At 52.4% G+C, this 17,536-nt stretch overlaps 8 protein-coding genes across 8 annotated transcripts; 6 read left to right on the top strand and 2 right to left on the bottom strand.

Moving 5' to 3' along the window:
* Positions 1 to 182: 182 nt before the first annotated feature.
* Positions 183 to 1,659, top strand: BDW74DRAFT_187523 (TauD/TfdA dioxygenase family protein; the record flags this gene model as incomplete). Its single annotated transcript, XM_073731505.1, has 4 exons — positions 183 to 506; positions 571 to 1,303; positions 1,357 to 1,490; positions 1,540 to 1,659. The coding sequence occupies exons 1-4, from the start codon at positions 363 to 365 to the stop codon at positions 1,657 to 1,659; spliced, it is 1,131 nt and encodes a 376-aa protein (XP_073588088.1). The 5' UTR covers positions 183 to 362.
* A 347-nt stretch (positions 1,660 to 2,006) lies between these two features.
* On the bottom strand, positions 2,007 to 3,549 carry BDW74DRAFT_174565 (uncharacterized protein; the record flags this gene model as incomplete). Its single annotated transcript, XM_073728065.1, has 4 exons — positions 2,007 to 2,928; positions 2,989 to 3,097; positions 3,170 to 3,308; positions 3,364 to 3,549. The coding sequence occupies 4 exons, from the start codon at positions 3,547 to 3,549 to the stop codon at positions 2,007 to 2,009; spliced, it is 1,356 nt and encodes a 451-aa protein (XP_073588087.1).
* Positions 3,550 to 4,300: 751 nt separating this feature from the next.
* On the top strand, positions 4,301 to 5,923 carry BDW74DRAFT_165849 (MFS transporter; the record flags this gene model as incomplete). Its single annotated transcript, XM_073726470.1, has 1 exon — positions 4,301 to 5,923. One exon carries the CDS (start codon positions 4,301 to 4,303, stop codon positions 5,921 to 5,923), a length of 1,623 nt encoding a protein of 540 aa, XP_073588086.1.
* Positions 5,924 to 5,962: 39 nt separating this feature from the next.
* BDW74DRAFT_146434 (uncharacterized protein) lies at positions 5,963 to 6,908 on the bottom strand. Its single transcript, XM_073723344.1, has 2 exons — positions 6,625 to 6,908; positions 5,963 to 6,520 (listed from the first exon to the last, which is right to left on the bottom strand). The coding sequence occupies exons 1-2, from the start codon at positions 6,858 to 6,860 to the stop codon at positions 6,058 to 6,060; spliced, it is 699 nt and encodes a 232-aa protein (XP_073588085.1). The 5' UTR covers positions 6,861 to 6,908; the 3' UTR covers positions 5,963 to 6,057.
* A 606-nt stretch (positions 6,909 to 7,514) lies between these two features.
* BDW74DRAFT_174562 (uncharacterized protein) lies at positions 7,515 to 9,622 on the top strand (the record flags this gene model as incomplete). The annotated part of the gene is made up of 3 exons (XM_073728064.1): positions 7,515 to 7,627; positions 7,735 to 8,918; positions 8,982 to 9,622. 3 exons carry the CDS (start codon positions 7,515 to 7,517, stop codon positions 9,620 to 9,622), a joined length of 1,938 nt encoding a protein of 645 aa, XP_073588084.1.
* A 687-nt stretch (positions 9,623 to 10,309) lies between these two features.
* BDW74DRAFT_165848 (uncharacterized protein) lies at positions 10,310 to 12,023 on the top strand (the record flags this gene model as incomplete). The annotated part of the gene is made up of 9 exons (XM_073726469.1): positions 10,310 to 10,410; positions 10,441 to 10,474; positions 10,518 to 10,719; positions 10,801 to 11,091; positions 11,145 to 11,303; positions 11,349 to 11,509; position 11,555; positions 11,650 to 11,750; positions 11,799 to 12,023. 9 exons carry the CDS (start codon positions 10,310 to 10,312, stop codon positions 12,021 to 12,023), a joined length of 1,275 nt encoding a protein of 424 aa, XP_073588083.1.
* Positions 12,024 to 12,965: 942 nt separating this feature from the next.
* Positions 12,966 to 14,090, top strand: BDW74DRAFT_174561 (uncharacterized protein; the record flags this gene model as incomplete). Its single annotated transcript, XM_073728063.1, has 2 exons — positions 12,966 to 13,546; positions 13,619 to 14,090. 2 exons carry the CDS (start codon positions 12,966 to 12,968, stop codon positions 14,088 to 14,090), a joined length of 1,053 nt encoding a protein of 350 aa, XP_073588082.1.
* Positions 14,091 to 14,210: 120 nt separating this feature from the next.
* Positions 14,211 to 15,504, top strand: BDW74DRAFT_146431 (uncharacterized protein). Its single transcript, XM_073723343.1, has 2 exons — positions 14,211 to 14,624; positions 14,686 to 15,504. Exons 1-2 carry the CDS (start codon positions 14,383 to 14,385, stop codon positions 15,458 to 15,460), a joined length of 1,017 nt encoding a protein of 338 aa, XP_073588081.1. The 5' UTR covers positions 14,211 to 14,382; the 3' UTR covers positions 15,461 to 15,504.
* The last annotated feature ends 2,032 nt before the right edge of the window (positions 15,505 to 17,536 follow it).

Genomic DNA, 17,536 nt, shown 5'->3' with positions numbered 1-17,536 from the left:
AGAGTGAGTTCAGACAAAGGACAAGATCATATGATCCATGTCGCTGATCTGGATGATGCCATAATGCTGAGTATATAGCACGCAATACGAACCACATGGCCATCATGATCAGCAATTGTCGGGGTATATGGTGTCAGACCCTGGCCTTGGCCAATACCATGGCAGTAGGATTACAAGTAATCGCCGAAGTCCGATGTTGTCACTGTATACATCCTTATCGCCGAAGATGTTGTTACATCTATACGCGATCGAGCTCATAGATGATGCAAGGAGGGGCTGCGGGGAGATTGCATATATACTGCTTTACCCTGCCTCCAGCTCGAGAGTGGTCTCACTAATTTTATAGGAAAGAACTCATCGCAATGGCACCTTCCATCGCTGAAGCAAAAGAGCCAAAGGCCGACATTGTCGTGCCTGTCAAGGCAGCTCCTACAACTGAAGCCACCACCGAGAAGCCCAAGATCCGCCGCATTATCGACGAAGAGGGTGGAACGACCACTGCCAGCGTACCATACGCTCCTCCCATTCCTACCATCCATTCACCCTGAACTAACCCTAATCTCTCTGCAGTACCCCCACTATCTCCCCGTCTGGGACCACTCGGAGAAATACCCACCCCTGCAACCCTTCGAACACACCGACCCCGGTCTCCGCGCAGACCCCTCCTTCCCCGACCTGTTGAAGGCAGGCACAAAAATTCAGAAACTCACTCCCTCAATCGGATCAGAAATCACCGGCGTGCAACTGTCCTCCCTCTCCTCGGCCGGAAAAGACCAGCTCGCGCTTCTCGTCGCCCAACGCAAAGTTGTTGCATTCCGCGATCAAGATCTAGCTGACCTTCCCATCGCCGACGCCCTCAAATTCGGCTCGCACTTTGGACGCCACCATATCCACCCGACCTCGGGACAGCCGCAGGGATACCCCGAGATCCATCTGGTCCACCGATACAGCAGCAAGGGTGAACTGGATGCGTTCTTCGCAGATAGAAATAGTACCGTTGCATGGCACAGCGATGTCACGTATGAGGCTCAGCCGCCCGGTACGACCTTCCTCTATATCCTCGATACCCCCGAGGTAGGGGGCGACACGGCGTTCGTGAACCAGGTTGAGGCGTACAATCGTCTGTCGCCGGCGATCAAGGAGAGACTCCACGGGCTCAAGGCTGTGCATAGCGGGTTTGAGCAGGCGGAGTTTAGTCGCTCTCGTGGAGGGGTGGTGCGCAGGGAGCCTGTGAAGCATGAGCATCCGCTTGTGCGGACGCATCCCGTTACGGGGGAGAAGGCGCTTTTTGTTAATGGGGGCTGTACGTCTTCTTCGTACCCTGATTACTAAAAGTCAGCTAATGGATGACTACAGTTACCCGGAGTATTGTCGGCCTCAAAAAAGAAGAGAGTGATGCGCTGCTTCAGTTCCTGCTGAACCATGTTGGCCGTGGCATTGACTACCAGGCGAGGGTAAAGTGGGCGCCTGGGACGGTTGTGGTTTGGGACGTAAGTGTCCAATGCTTTGTTCGGTAAAACTGATGCTGATGATGTATAGAACCGCGTCACCGCACATTCTGCGATTGTCGACTGGGCGACTGGCGAACGTCGCCATCTCGCGCGTATCACACCTCAGGCTGAGAGGCCGTATAAGACGCCTTATGTTCCAGAGGACTGAACAACTGATCTCCATTGTATGTTGAGAGTGATAATAGCTCATTGAGTATCAGAATGCAGGACAGACTTTGAACTACATAAACCTAAGGTTGACTTTGATGGCGCTAGATATTCGTAAACAGTCCACTTGGCTTAACTCAAGCTATAGCCATCCATACCCGTGGACCTAGGCAGGTCAGTTTGGTATGTGAAAAGAAGTCGGACATACCCATATTTACGGTACCTTGCCATGCATATCCTCGGAGAACACCTACCACACTAGGTTAGAAAGGCAGTTAGGGCAGTAGTAATATATTGTAGGATACTATGCCGTAGACACCCTACCCATGGCACGTATACCTAGGTATATCAAAGCTTAGACTTCGGCTTCTCCTTCTTAGCAAAGGTCCTCTCCATAAGCTCCATCGTTGCCCTCCATTCATCCGAAAACCCGATCCTCTCCCTCGCCGACAACCCTTTCCACCCCTCCTCAACCCTCTTCTCTTCCTCTTTCCACCTGCGCACCTCCCTACCAATCCACTCCCCAACTGCCCGCGCCGTCTCAGCGACTTTCTCCATCGGGACCATATGCCCAGCACCTTCAATATCGACATGCTTCACCCGCCCATACTCAATCCCACCACTCCCTCCAACCCCCGTCCCCGTCCTCGCAGCCGCAGACTTCAGAGCCCCAGCCCTCGACAACTGACTCGTCCCCCCGCAAACATACAGCACACCCGGTCTGACGTGCGGGAGAGCTCGGAACCCAATGATCCCCTCGGGCTTGTAGAAGACCGAGTTCGCGTACAGCGGCCCAATCATGTCCGGCACAGCCAATGGATCATGCGGCGGAGATGGCCCGTAGATGCTATTATCGTTCTGGTCGTATTCCAGCCCGAGCTCTTTGTGGCGGCGCGGATTCGGGCGCCCGTAGGAGAGGATTTCTTGTGCTATGGGCGTTGTGAGGGCTACCGGTTTACCCTTATCGTCCCACTTGTTTTTGTCCCCTTTATCTTCTACCGGTAAGCCTGCGCTCTGAACGTCTGGGTATAATGCTGTCGGGAGATCGCGGAACGTATAGCGCGCATAGCGCTCTCTCACGCGCGGATCCAGGATACTCAGCATCCGTCTTGATTTCCGGACTGCTTCCTCCCGCGAGGCAAAGACATCTTTTTGTTTTGCGCGCTGCAGCACCCACCGGCTTTCTTCGGGGGGTCGGGCGTCGTGGACGAAGGGGTCCATGAGGATCAACGAGGTGAGGAGGCGCGGGTGCATGAGGGAGAGGAAGACCCTGGAGCCATTTTTAACAGGATGCTTTTATAATAGATTGAACATAGGTGGGAGAGCTTACTGCGCAACAGCACCGGCACTATGTCCGATACTCATAATCGGCCGGGGCATCTCGTGCCGGAAGGTCTGGATCATCTGCAGCATGTCGCGGGAGTGGTCGAACCATGATGCTTTCGCACAAAAGGCTGTTAGCCTATCAAACTGAAACCTTCAATTGCCATGGAATAGATGGTTTGACGTACGGTCATTTCCCAGATACTCCTCGTTCTGCACACCACTACTCCCCTGGTTAAACGAGTCCGCGATCCAGATCGCTCGGATCCGGAACCCGTCTTTCTTGCTGCGCGCGTGGAGGTCTTCCCAGAGGGGTTCGTAGAGTTCCTAAACGCTCCATATGAGTCAGACTGGACTAGGAGATGTAGGGGAATTAGTGTACCTTTGGGATTGCAGTCCCCGGCGCCCCAATAAGCGTCACATCGCCTGGTTGCGGGTTGGGGTTATCGATTGGCGTGTATTTCTTCACTAGAAGTTTCAACGGCGCATCTTGTGTGCTTGTTGCGCGTGGGTACTCGCGGATGTACTGGCAGTCGACGGTATGTTCTGTTATCGTGAAGGGGTACATGGTTGTGGTAGTGGTGATAATGCGAGGGCGCTGGAGGAAAAAACCAGATTGCAGCGGCAGGGCGAAAAGGTAAAGAGCCAGGGAGATCAGAGTTCAATTCCATGGCATCATGGGCAGTCATCGCTGGACTTTTGAGCAGGAGCCACAGTGGACCTGTTGCTTGTGCATGTGGCGAAATCTCGATTGTATTCGCGAACTATGAGATCGCGCGCTGTCGATCGCGCTGATCTGAGATGGAATGACTCGTTCACCGAACTTGGCCGGTGAGGAGATCTATTGGCTGGATACGTCACATTCAATTGGAGCATATCTATATGACAACTGTCCTCTGGGCTAGGCTCTCAAGTAATTAAGCAAAAAGAAAAACGCAAGATGTATACAAAGTTCCAAGTCGAAGTAGGGTGCTGAACTGTCTAGCCCTAACCCGCTGCAGACGTGGGTCCAGCTCCTGCAGCCAGCTGGAGAGCAGATCTGGCTGATCTCGGGCTACCGATCCGCAATCGATGCCTTGGATGCCATTGATTCGGCAACGGAGGAGATATCACTGCTCCATCCAGCGATGCTGTCATGATTTCATGATACGTTCATGGCATATCGCTGCGCGGCTCAGCTCCTTCCTCCAGCTTCTTATCGACCAGCCCACACCGACCCACCGACCTCTAGCGCAGCGCTGAAATTTCAAAAAGGCCTGTCGCGCTGTTTAAACACTTGAGAACCATTTCGCATTTCCACTCACAATTCCCGCCAAGCCATGTCACCGTCCTCAATGGGAAAAGAAGGCGGAGCACCCACCCGCATCCCCTTCTGGCGCCTCCTCTTCGACCAGGGCGCCGTCACGCAAGCCGTCATCGACCACCCTTACCCAGGCTCAGGCACAGACTCCGACCCTTACGTTATTAGCTGGATCGCAGATGACCCTCGCAACCCGCTTCTGTTCCCAGCACCACTGAAATGGGCCATCACGGTGCTGGTCTCCATGTGCACGCTGGCCGTCTCGCTCGTCTCCTCCGGCTACTCGGGGAGTCTGGTCGAAGTAGTCTCGTACTTTGAAATCAGCCAGGAAGTCTCGTACCTGGGTATCTCGCTGTATGTGATTGGGTTTGCGGTCGGGCCTATATTCTGGGCGCCGCTGAGCGAGATTTACGGACGGCGCTGGATCTATATTGCGTCTGTGGGATCATTAGCGGTTTTCACGGCTGGTGTTGCGGGTGCAAAGAATACGCAGACCCTGCTTATCCTGCGCTTCTTTGCGGGGAGTTTGGGCTCTGCGCCTATGGCTGTGCCGGGGGGTGTCATTGCGGATATGTTTCCTCCTGTTCCGCGGGGACTCGCTGGTGCCGTCTATGCAGCTGCGCCGTTTCTGGGACCCGTTCTCGGACCTATTATTGGCGGGTTCATTGCTGAGAGCGGAGGATGGCGCTGGGTGCAGGGGTTCCTGGCGCTCTTTGCGGCAACTTTGACACTCGCCGTGGTCTGTCTTTTCCCAGAGACATACGCGCCTGTTTTGCTTCGGCGTCGAGCAGAGCGTCTGCACAAGATAACAGGGCATATGTATCAGAGCTCCTCAGACGACAGCGCAGTTCCGTTCAAAGAGAAACTGAAGATCGCGCTCTCCCGCCCATGGATTCTTCTCTTCCGTGAACCGATCGTCTTTCTTTTGACCCTATACTCTGCCATTATTTACGGTATCTTATACATGTTCTTCGCCGCCTTCCCGATCGTCTTCCAAGAAGTCCGCGGGTGGAACGAGGGGATCGGAGGGCTGGCATTCCTGGGGATCCTTGTCGGCTGCCTCATTGCCGGAGGGTACATCTTCCCTGTCTACTTTAGCTATCGCAAAAAGGCTGCTGCTGCAAAACCAAACCGATTACCACCAGAAGAACGCCTACCAGGCTCTTTCCCCGCCGCAATCTGCCTCCCAGTCGGCCTCTTCTGGTTCGCCTGGACAAATTCCCCCTCCGTCCACTGGATGGCGCCCATAGCCGCCGGCGTCCCCTTCGGCTTCGGCATGGTCATGGTATTCATCCCCATACTGAACTACCTAGTCGACAGCTACACGATATACGCGGCGTCAGTGATGGCATCGAGCTGGGCATTACGGGCTATCTTCGGCGCGGCCTTCCCGCTGTTTACGAGCTATATGTTTGAGAATCTGGGCATCCATTGGGCGGCGAGTATACCGGCTTTCTTGGCGACGGCGTGTGCGCCCCTGCCGTTTGTGTTTTATTTTTGGGGGGCGAGGATCAGGAAGAGGTCGAAGTATGCGGCGTTGGCAGAGGAGTATATGGAGAGGGTTATGGGGGGTCAGAATGGGGAGAAAGAGAAGGAGAGAGGGAAAGAGAGGGATGAGGAGGAGGGTTCCGCAAGGGGCTAATGAAGTATTAGCTACATGAAGGTGATGATCAAATAATATGGGTACTCCCGCCTACTACCATAGTATGTAATATATAATATAGACCGCTTGATAAAGCTCAAGGCTCAAGCTTCCAAGGTTGACTTTCCGGTCAATCATGAATATAATTTCCTAAAGCCTCCCCCAGTCTGGGCTTTGGTCCACCCCGGGCTCCCCTCCAACCACTGCGTCAACTTCATCGCAAACAAACACGTATCATGCTCATCCCCAAGCCTCGCATCAACCCGAAACGTCCACCACCCGCTCTCCAAAAACATCGCCAGGATCAGGACTTCAAGCTCGATCTCACTGTCCCCGTTCCTCGGCAGATACTCGACTTCGAACCCGTTCTCGTCGCGGATACTCAGGTGCCCGCCCGCCCTACCGAAGCCCGTGGATTTTAGCGGGATCGTGTAGGACTCTTCGTCCTCGTGCGTGCCGTCTTCGTAGACGGCGGATGTGCTTATTGTGATGGTTGCGTTTGAGAGACTTGAGGGATCATTTAGGAGGGCGGGAGCTAGAGACGCGAGGCTGGAGTCTGGGATTGCCCCATTCAGTGAGGCGAAGATGAGACGGTCGCTTCAGTGGTGTTAGAATACCATATTATCCATTTGAGGCTGCGGTGGAGCTGCGCTTGTGAAGATGGGAGGACCTGAGGTCGGATGAGGGGGTATTGTTCTTACGTTTCGATTGGGGTGGGCGCCATCTCGAACCACTCGATGCTGTAGAGCTGCTCTTCTTTTGGGATGGTGTCGTATATGGCGTCGTTGTGGCCGGGGACGGGGACGGGCACGGGCTTGTCTTGTTTGGCTATGTTGTTCTTGTCGACAAGCGGGCTTTGCTGGGCGGAGGCACTCGTGGCATGGACAGCTAGTGCTGCGGTGCAGAGAGATAGGAGTTCGGGGAGGAGTGGTTTCATTGTGCGGGACGGTGGTGGTTTGATCTTGGATAGTTACGGGTATGGTGGGTTGGTAACTCAGAGTGAGTGAGGGGACAAGAGGCTGGCAGAGCTGGTTTTATGGATGCGGGTGCCTGGTGCCAAGTAGCACTAAGGTACCTAGGGTACTTAGGGTAGGGAATGGTCCCCGATAGCCGAATGGTGGTAGACCACGTGGGGAACCCTTGATTAACTTTATGATCTGATCTTAGAATGTATTTTGGGAGAGCAACGTTATCAGAAGTCAGAGCATTCACGAACGCGCATCTAGATATCGGACGGCCACTTGAGCAGCGTCGAGGGTAGTTATCTCGATATATCTTTATATAATACAGTGCCATGGCGCAGGAAAAACATGCATTGTAGACACCCAACCCCTGAAAAGCCAGGAAGATTGACGCCCTGTCTTTAAAAAAAAAAAAAGGAATGAAACGAACTGCTATACTGGTACTGGGCACCTCCAGCCCTACCTAGACGAAAGGGCTAGCAAGGCGCCGCTTATACCCGCTCCTATCCCCGTTAGTTAGCCTGTACGGGATGATTACAAATCCACGCCTACCTGCATGCAGGTGCAGGTGAAGGGACGCTCCTTCCTCATTTCATCCATTTCGTTCCTTCCTTTCTCACATATTTGCAATGGAGAGAAGTGCCAGTCGCTCTCGCTCCGCCACCTACGGCCGAGCATGCGCGAGCTGCGTCAAGACGAAATGCAGGTGCATCCCGCGTCTCGAAGGCAATGGATGCGAAAGGTTAGTTGGCTTACTTTCTTTCTACCCTGTGCCCTTTAAGTAACGAGATCCAGATGCCATCGGCTCAAGCGCACTTGTCGTCCTGCTGATGGGACACGTCCGCGCAGGAGTGGGAAGGAGAACTCGGAGGCGAGGCGGATCGCGAGGCTTGAGGGGACGATTGGCGAGCTGGTTGAACTGCTTCAGGCGCGAAATGGAAAGCTTCATGAAGTCCAGGTAGGAAATAATGACGGCTATAGTGTCAATCATCAAGAGGAAGTGCGGGAAGATCCGCAACCACCCCAGCGCGAGGCTGCAGGGGCAGGAGGCATTGTTGAAGATCTGGGCTTGACGACTGGTGCTGATGCTATTACTGCGGACGTCATTACCCCTGCTCCATCGTGGCCTCTAGATACTTCGAATCACGACGTTCCTTTTGCCATGCAGACACCCCCGTTGATGTTGCCTTCTGCTTCCTCATTAGTTGCACGTACATCTCTGGAGACTTTCCGGTCGCGTATGCTGCACCACTTCCCCTTTGCTCATTTTCCAGACCACCTGACGGCCAACGACCTTCGCCGAGAGCGGCCGTTTCTGTTGCGCGCTATATGTTGCGTCACGTCAACGACGGGAGAAGAAAGGAGGGCAAGCTCTCTTGAGGTAAAGCGGTTACTTCACGAGGCTATATTCTTACACCAGTCGGATGAGCAACAATTGGCCCCGCAAACAGTTGATCTGCTGCTCGGCCTCATGGTCTACATTGCATGGGGCTGGGAGCACCTGCACAGCCGTCATAACTTGCGTCGGCTTACGGCAGTGGTTATATCCTTGGCTACGGAGTTATGTCATGTTAATGAATCCCTACCGGACATCAATAGAACAATTAGTCGACTCGAGCCAAGTATCGCGACTGACGATGTAAATGGCGACTCAGGGACGAGTGATACTGCGTCCTACCTCGAGCGCCAACGAGCCATTCTGGGCTGCTTTATGCTCGGGTCGGCCGTTGCAGCGTATTACCCGGAGGTTGATGCGCCGCGATGGACGCCCCAGATGGACAAGAGTCTCGAAGCCATTGTTGCTAACGGGAACGACCCTAACGCGAAATGTCCATCTGATGCTGCTCTGGTTATACAGGTGCGCCTGCAGCTTCTCGCCACCAAGGCCGCCCAGGTCAGGAAGCGGGCTCGACTACCCGACGAGCTAGAACCAGAAGTTCTTTCATCCCAGTCTCTAGTCTACATCAAGAAGTTGATGGGGCAACTGCAAGAGCTACGTGCGTCTATCCCTCCAGTATTCCAGCAGCAATTTGGTAGGTATCAGCCGCAGCAAGACCTCTCGGCAGTTTGCTAACCAGATTGTAATCCTCGGACAGCCATCCTCGCCCAAACATACTATACGGAAATGCGCATCCTCGAGACCATTTACAGCCAGCAAATAATTCGTGGATTCCGAGCGAAGCCGTCACCACCGACATGCGGGCCAACACGAGCCTCCTGTGTTTGGCAGATGTCGTTGGCTATCAAGTCCTGCACTTCCACCTTTTTGACAATCTCACCAGCCAGTCTAGCTGGTATCTCATTTGTCCAGTGGGCTCAGTTGGTCCGCAGCGTGGCTACCCTGCCGCAAGCTAGCTCGCCGCAAGAGTCAAGCTGGGATCTCGCGAGTTCGTGTGGGCGCGGACTCATTGACCTTCCCTTGCTGTTATCCAGCTTAGCAGACAAGCTGGAGCAAGCGGAGGCCGAGGTCGGCGAGCAATTGAGCTTGGCTGATGGTGCTTTCTCTCAACTGGCTCGGGGTCTCCGCAAGTTCCGGTCGGTGTACGTAGACCAGCGAGAAGGCTCACCCCGAGACGATGAACAGCAAAAAGCATTCAATTCAAAGCCCGTTAGCGGTGGGGAATCGAATATAGATCTGACTGTTGGGACAGACGGGTATATAGACCCATCGGGACAGTTGCTGAGTCCGATGTCGTGGCTGGATCAATTCTTTGACTTTGGAGACCAAATGATATAAGATTTCGTAGAGAATCAACTATATGGTGATTACTATCAATTGTATATTGACCGCACTTTATGTCTTCATTCGTACACCATTGATCCCTTTGGACTACCTAAGACTGTAACGGAACAAAGCCGTCAAGAACACTAAGCTTGCTGGCTCAACATTATGGTGATATACTGATAGTTCAAGTTACATCTTTGCTGACCCTTCCTTCATTGAACTGAATATAATCGACAGATTCGTGATATGCATATTCATGGAAGACAATTTGAAACCTTTATTGGAACGAACCGGAAAGTCGGAATCCCGACATCGAACCCCCAGCCGGAGTCGGAATCTCGACCGGCCAGGTGCCAGCTAGCCCTAACTGGCCTTACCACAGCTTGTCCACATAGTCGTGAGATGCCGACCCTGTCTTGCTTAGACATGTCGTACTTTATCATTTGCTTGCGTCAGTTGGCTATATAACGTTCCCTAACCATCGTTATACCAAAACCCACCCACAAATTCCTTCCCATCGACCCCAACAACCCCAATTATCCCAGCGAAATGGTCGAAAAAGGCAGCAACATCGTAAAATCCACTGCAGATCCTCGACCGAACTCCTCGATGATGAGTCAAGGTACCCTACCGGTCTAGCCCTCCACTCCATCCTCATCTCCATTACAATCGCCTACTTCTTCCGTTGTCTTTTTGGACATGTGCATCGTCTCCACCGCAACACCAGCGATAGCCTCGCACTTTAACTCTCTCATTGACATCAGCTGGTACGGCGGTGCATACCAGCTTGGTAGCTCGGCGTTATAACCGTTAACCGGAAAGGTCTACAGTCACTTTAACACAAACCAGTCGTTTCTAACCTTCGTCGCCATCTTCGAGCTCGGCTCGATTAATCTGCGGTGCTGAGGCGGTGTCGTCGCCTATGTTTATTGTGGGCCGTGCTATTGCAGGCGCTGGGTCCTCGGGGATCGGGAATGGCGCGATGACGATTGTTTCGGCGGCCCTACCGGTACAGAAACGGGCGAAGTTCCTCTGGCTGAACTTGGGGATGGGGCAGGTTGGGATTGCGCTTGGGCCCATACTGGGAGGGGCGTTTACGGTCGGGGTTAGTTGGGAATGATGGTGTATGTTCTTCTCTTGTCCCTTGGGGTTCATTAAAGGGATATGGTCAAAGGGGCTGACGGATGCAGGCTTTTACATTAATCTTTCTATTGGAGGTGCTCTGGCTGTTTTCCTCTTCTTCTTCAAGGTGTCTGAGTTGACGCCTAAGCTTCCGCTAACCCTGGTCTTGGGTACAGCTATTCAATCTCTGGATTTGCCAGTGTTTATGCTGATTAGCTCTACTGTTATTATGTTCCTTCTTAGGCTGCAGCATGGTCGAATTGTGCATCCGTGGAACAGTGCAACCGTCATTAGCCTTCTAGTCAGTGCGGGCGTCACCTTTATACTCTTTTTAACGTGGGAATACCACCAAGGCGACGGTGCAATGGTGCCGTCTCCATAATATAAAAGCGCATTATTGGGTCCGCCGCAGGGAACCTATTCCTCCTCCTCGGTGTAATTCTCGTGGCCGAGTACTATCTTGCCATATACTCCCAGACTGTGCTGGACAACAACGCTATTATAAGCGGGGTCTACCTTCTACCTACAACATTGGGTCTCGTGAGCTTTACGATGCTGTCTAAAATGATGAGTTTGTTGACCTACCTTCCCTATTAGATTTGGCTAACATGACCAGTTGAAATCCTTGGATATTATCTCCCATGGAACGTGGCCGGGGCTGCGTTGGCAGCAATAGCCTACGGCTTGGTGTCGATGCTCGAACCAACGAGTTCAACTGCGCAATGGGTAGGATACCAGATTCTCTATGGTATCGGAAGTGGTGCTATGAGCTCCGCTGTGAGTTTTCCAAATCACCCCCATATTGAATTCTACCACTAACAGTGTTTGTGCAAAACCCTACATAGCATTGCAAAACCTCACCCCCCCGCCCCAAATCCCCATCCCCATGGCAATCATCATTTCGCGCAGAACATGAGCGGGGCTGTATGTCTCGTTCACCGCGAACTTGATCTTCACTAATGGATTGCGCAATGAGTTGCAGAGGCATATTGGTGTGATTGGGGTTGATCCGGAGAGGGTTATTGGTATGGGCGCTACTGCGATTTGAGGTGTTTTCTCGGGGGAGAAAGATGGAGAGAGACTTGCGGCTGCGTTAAGGTGTTATACTACCGCTACTGAGCAGGTCATGTACCTTGGTGTTGGAGTTAGTGTTGCGACGTTTGGCCTTGGTTCGGTGTTGGGGTGGGTTGATATTAGGAAGATTAACGGGACACAGGCTGTCCAGGCGGATGTTGAGGATGGTACCATAGTACCCTTGCCGTGTCTGGTACTGAAGAGCACAGCGATGTGAGGCTCGCTAGTTGATTTGATGGGCGTCAGTTCAACATTAAATGAAGCAGTGGAAGCAGCTTCGGCGCTTCAGACATACTATACATTAAAGCACGACTATCGACAAACGGATTTATTTACTTATTTTTTTTTTTTTACGCGGCCTCGAGTCCTCTGGTGCTATGCTTATTTCTGAGGAATTTGTGCAACGAAGTATTCTGCATAGCCTTCACTCGTATCTGACATGCAGTATACAAGCACAACCAAACTTAACGCCATTTAACCTAAAAAGATCCATCCCAATATGTTGCGCAATCGACTAGTCAGAGAACGTAGGTTCATCGGCATAAGAGACCGTCTTTTTCAAAATCGTGATGTAATTCTCTGCGATTGCAGCTGATCCGGACCGTACTCCGTAGACTCTGCAGAAAAGACTAGCGCCATGGGCACGGTATAGGTAGTATGGCCAGGGGCTGCTGGTCAGCAACCACTGATCAGGTGTTACAAACAAGCGGGCGAGGACACCATAGGCTAGATGGCTCAAGAAAGGTGGCACTGGCGTCGTACAGCCTCGGAGGCCTGGGCCCATGGACGGTTCCCACCACTCCTATTGGGCTTGACCTTAGGAAGCTGCTGGAGGCTGGAGGCAAGTGCAACCCACCAGAGCATGCTAAAACGACAGTATAAATAGAACACCTAGGTTAAGCTGCAGGGAACACAGAATACTTCACCTATCGAGGCACATTCAGCCTTGCACAACTACCTAGCCATAGGTATACCATAATCCATCCATCTACCCCATCGTCATCCATCAGTTTAGCCACCTCCATCTGCACCGGTCGCTCCTTCTAATCCTTGGTTTCTCCTCGCCAACGCCAAACGTCAATTTAAGACTTCTTACACGCGCTACGGCTGTTTCTTTCTTCTTCATAGTCATATATGTCATCTCTTTCTTCTCTCCGATATGGAAATCAAGCCGTTGTCTCTCTGGTCGCGGTTCAAATACAGGGTTCTTCACAATCCCGGGAATGCTGAAGCGACCACCGTGGCAAATGTGCAAAAGAGGTCACACTGGATACGAGCAGTCTATCTCTGTGCCTATATCTCTTCAGCTGTGCTGTTAATCAACCTTGTCTTCCTTGCCGTCGCAGAGAAGTTGGCCGCAGACATCCGTGACCAGGACGGTTCAGACAAGATTATTTCTGGTACTACTTGGACATTTCCAGAAACACAAAATAGCTCAGACAAGGTTCTTACTTCTTGGGCATTCCAAGAAATCTACGACGGCAGCTGTGCCCTTTCAGAACGGTGGAGCCTTGCAATACACTTGATGATCAACATTCTCGGCACGATTGTGCTGGCTGCCAGCAACTACACGATGCAGACCCTCGTCGCACCTTGCAGAGAAGAGGTTGATGAACAACATCGAAAAGGTCACTGGCTTGACATTGGCGCATCCAGCATCAAAAACTTGCGTGTCGTTGGTCGATATCGCGCGGCAATCTGGGCTGTGCTCCTGGCGACTGCGACGCCGTTCCATCTGCTGTATGTGGTCACTACCGTCCTCTACCTATCAGGAGGGCTATGGTACCCTTCTGCGACTAACAGTGTCAATAGATACAACTCTGCGGTGTATACAGTGATAGCGACGAATGCATTTACGACTGTACTTACCGCGAGCGACCTAGAACCATCCAAAATATTCGACTACACAACACCCGAGGTAGAGACTTGCTTCAATGCAACAGAAACAAACTGGAGCAACTTTTCGTCTGCCATTATGCGTGGGGTCTATACGAGAGTCGACGAGAATGAGTGTGCTGAATTTCGGAAACGAGAATATCGATACGGCGTGGAAACTGTTGTCTTGCTCTCCGATGAGCTCTCAGTGCATGGACCTAGCGACCGCTGGTTTCTTGCACAAGGAGAAGACATTGAGGGTCCTAATGACGACCCCCGGGACATGCCGGGAGTCCCTCTAATAAGTCAAGAGTTCGCCTTCCAACATACCGACAGCCGAGGGCGGGGTCGTGACATACAGAGCAGGCAATTTCACATTGCGCTCGTGCGAGAGTATAAACATTACTGATCGTGTGGCGAAGTGCGCAGACGCAGGGGACTTGGCAGTATGGCTGAACGAGACATATCCATGGTCCTTAGCGGAGGTAGACGGATACATTGCAGAGAAACTGAATTCTTCTATCCAAGTTCACTCTTTCGACAGCTCCTGTCGCCGGCAATACTCCTACTGGCCAGGCGTCCGGCGATTCTCAGTCAGTGGCGGCTGCCTTTTACTCAAGACCCCTGAGAGGTGTAGGCTGGCTTTCAGCCGCCCTATCCTCCTGATAATCATTGGCGCAACTGCCATCAAGGTGATAGCAATGTTCCTTGCTGCACGGCTGGACAGGTCACGCTCAGCGCCACTCTTGACCATTGGCGATGCCGTGGCGTCGTTCCTGTCAAGGCCAGATCATACAACCAACGGACGATGCTGGGTTGGTAGATCCGAGGTGAGAAAGATGACATGGCCGTTGCACTCCGCTTCAATCCCACAACAACTGGCTCGACGACGACGCTGGGCACGTGCAGCAACGATCCTGCGATGGATGATAACATTCTTTGTGTAAGTCTACCGGCATATGATGTACCCCGACATGCTGCTGACAGCCATTTTATACACATAGCTGCGGCACACTAAATGGAGTGGGAATATGGCTACTCACGCTAGCAGCTAAGGAAACTGGATGGTCAGCTCTATTCCATCATACAGGATTTGGCCAGTACACAAAGAACACGTATCACTTACTGGACGAGGCATTTAGTGCACCTGGACTGGTGCTTGTAGCCAACTCGCCCCAGTTTGCGGTTACAGTCAGCTACTATTTCTACAACAACATCCTAACAAACATGCTCGCAGCGTCCGAGTATGACTCTTACGGGATCACAAGAAAAGGACTTCGCGTGTCCTGGCCAGAAACCAATACCTCGCAGCGGTCAACGTATTGGCTTAGTATCCCGTACCGGTATAGCGTTCCTGTCCTCGTGCTCTACACAACTTTGCATTGGACGCTATCCCAGAGCCTCTTTTACGTGCAGATTATCTTCTACAGGCTAGACAAGTCCGCATGGATTGATTACCCCGACGGCCAACTGGCGTTTTCCCCGCTTGCGATATTTGTCTCTATACTGCTCGGTGCCCTGATGGTCTCGTTGCTACTAGTATTAGCGTGCCGGAGGTTTCAGTCTATGCTGCCGTTGGCGGGAAGCTGTAGTCTTGCGATTAGTGCTGCGTGTCATCCCGGAGCTGATGAGGATGCAGCTACTGCTGCCTGTCGGGAGGTGAGTTGGGGAGAGACGGTGGTTCTGCCGGAGGGGATGCAGACGGTTGACGGAGTTGGACATTGCAGTTTTACCTCGAGGGAAATTTCTGTGCCATTGAGGGAGAGGAGATATGCGTGATTTTACGGAGTCCCGACTTCTTGAGGGTTGAGCTTGCCATGAAGTTATATGGTTGATGATCTAGTGTGTTCTTGGGTACGGATATTAAAGGACATTTGAAAAGTGATGAGATATATTCCGAACAGAGACCACCGGAGATACGGAACTTCCAGTCACACTGACAGACTACCTTGGAAAATTCAGGCACATCTGCGAGGGGCTTAGGCTTCACGGCATTGAGGTATACCAGATGCAGGGCTAGTCGTCCATGCACGTAATTCCAAGGTTCATGCTCAGATTATTCAGATATTCGGTCCGGCCCTCGACTCCCGTCTATACTTTCAGGTCTCTCGCGTCCCGGGTCTTCGAAATTACCTATTTCGGTTCTTCGATGACGTTGTGCACCTGAGGTGAATAAGGAGACAGTTCGGCTCAGCATGGCACGGTTAAGACCACAGCATAGAGGGACCGGGCACAGCCACGGCCACGGTTCAAGTTCGAGTTCGGGCCTCCGTGGGGCCCGGGAAATTCATGGCGCAGAGTCGGAGTAGGCTTCGGCATAGACCTTGGCGCTCAATATATCCTAGGGTTTAGTCAGATTCTCTGTCCGGCCCAGGGCTATGACGAGGGCGAAATGCCGTCCCTGCTCGGGGAATTGCGGGGCATGTCCAGCGGTACCCGTCGCTATGCCCGGAGTCTGCAACTACCCAGTCGGCACGGTACAAAGTCATTATTCTACTGGTCCCTCCGACTCCGGAGATTGCCCGTGAACATCATCCAGAGCCAAGCAAGCCATGCTGGGCCATCTGAGGCCTGAGGTGGTCGGTCTGAGTCGTGGCCAATCTAATCTGATAAGATCTTCGAGCCCTAACTCGGTTCCCCCCACATCTAAGCCGCGAAATGCAGATCACCCACCCAATCTTCATGCCCTTTAAAGAACTAGTCTACGGTATATATGTTTTGATTGCGATAGTTAATTGTCGTGTAATGTTGAATGTCGGCTGAGAGTCGGAAAGGCCTCGGACCGATCATCTGCAATGGCATTCACACCCCGAGTGCTACTCCAAAATCCCGACCCCGTAGGATTCAATGGACTTCTTGGCTGGCCAGCTACGTGCCAATCGCATTAAACAACGAGCGACTTCAGCTTCAAAGCCAAGAGCGCTTGGCGGGTCAAGTCGGAAGGATCCCGCAATAGGGGCTTCCAAGCTTGCTTGTCCTCGAGGCGAGCAAGCTTGTGCACAAAAAGAGCGAACAAGATCCCCGGGGGTTTCTTCTAGCGGTCTAGAATTGCCTCAGATTCGTTAGAATCTTCAGTCTCTAGTGAGCTTCCAGAACGCGCGATATTGTATAGAAATCAATATACTCGAGACCTGTGGGTCTCCTAGCGCCAGCCATGCGCGGTGATCAGCACGCCAGAGTTTTCAGGGTTACCAGGTGGCAGGAGGAACTTCTGCAGGGAGTAACTTATCCCTGCAATCATTATAGGCTAATCTGAAGACTATTTCGAGGACTTTGAGCACAATGGCAGCATTTGGACATTGCTTCTGTTCAATCTATGGTAGCATATCCATTGATCACTACATCCCTATCCTTAAGAAACGGACACTTCCCGCAGTGGATCTGCACTGGAGGGCTCCGCTTACCTAACTGGAGGACTCGACCCCATCTGAGACATACCGCTATCCCAACTTGGAACAGGAAGGGTACTGGGGACCAGATAATTGGAGTCTGCCACGGTGGGGATGTCCAGCCTACATGGTGAGCAAGGCTTTCAGAGTCTCATCAGTTAGTTGTGCCCCCCGCCGTTGTGCTTCAGTATCGGCCAGCAGCTGGTCCTGACTCGCTCGGGGAATAACACGCAATGGAACGGACAATGGCCGAGTACGTGAGACATGACGCCGATCAAATTCTTCAGAGAATCACAGACAATCCTTAGAGAAATCCTTAGCCCAGCCAAGAGGTCTTGGCTGTCTTCCTTTGCGTCTCTTCCTGCGCGGGAAGAGTAGTGGAGCCCCGGTTAATCTAGACTGGTGGTCCCGGAAGATATTCACGTCGAATTCAGAGGTACGGGAACTGATTGCTGATCAGACGGGT

Source organism: Aspergillus multicolor, assembly GCF_047715735.1.
Source record: "Aspergillus multicolor strain CBS 133.54 unplaced genomic scaffold BDW74scaffold_3, whole genome shotgun sequence".
In the NCBI taxonomy this organism is placed as follows: Eukaryota; Fungi; Ascomycota; class Eurotiomycetes; order Eurotiales; family Aspergillaceae; genus Aspergillus; species Aspergillus multicolor.
This window is presented reverse-complemented; position numbering and strand designations above follow the sequence as displayed.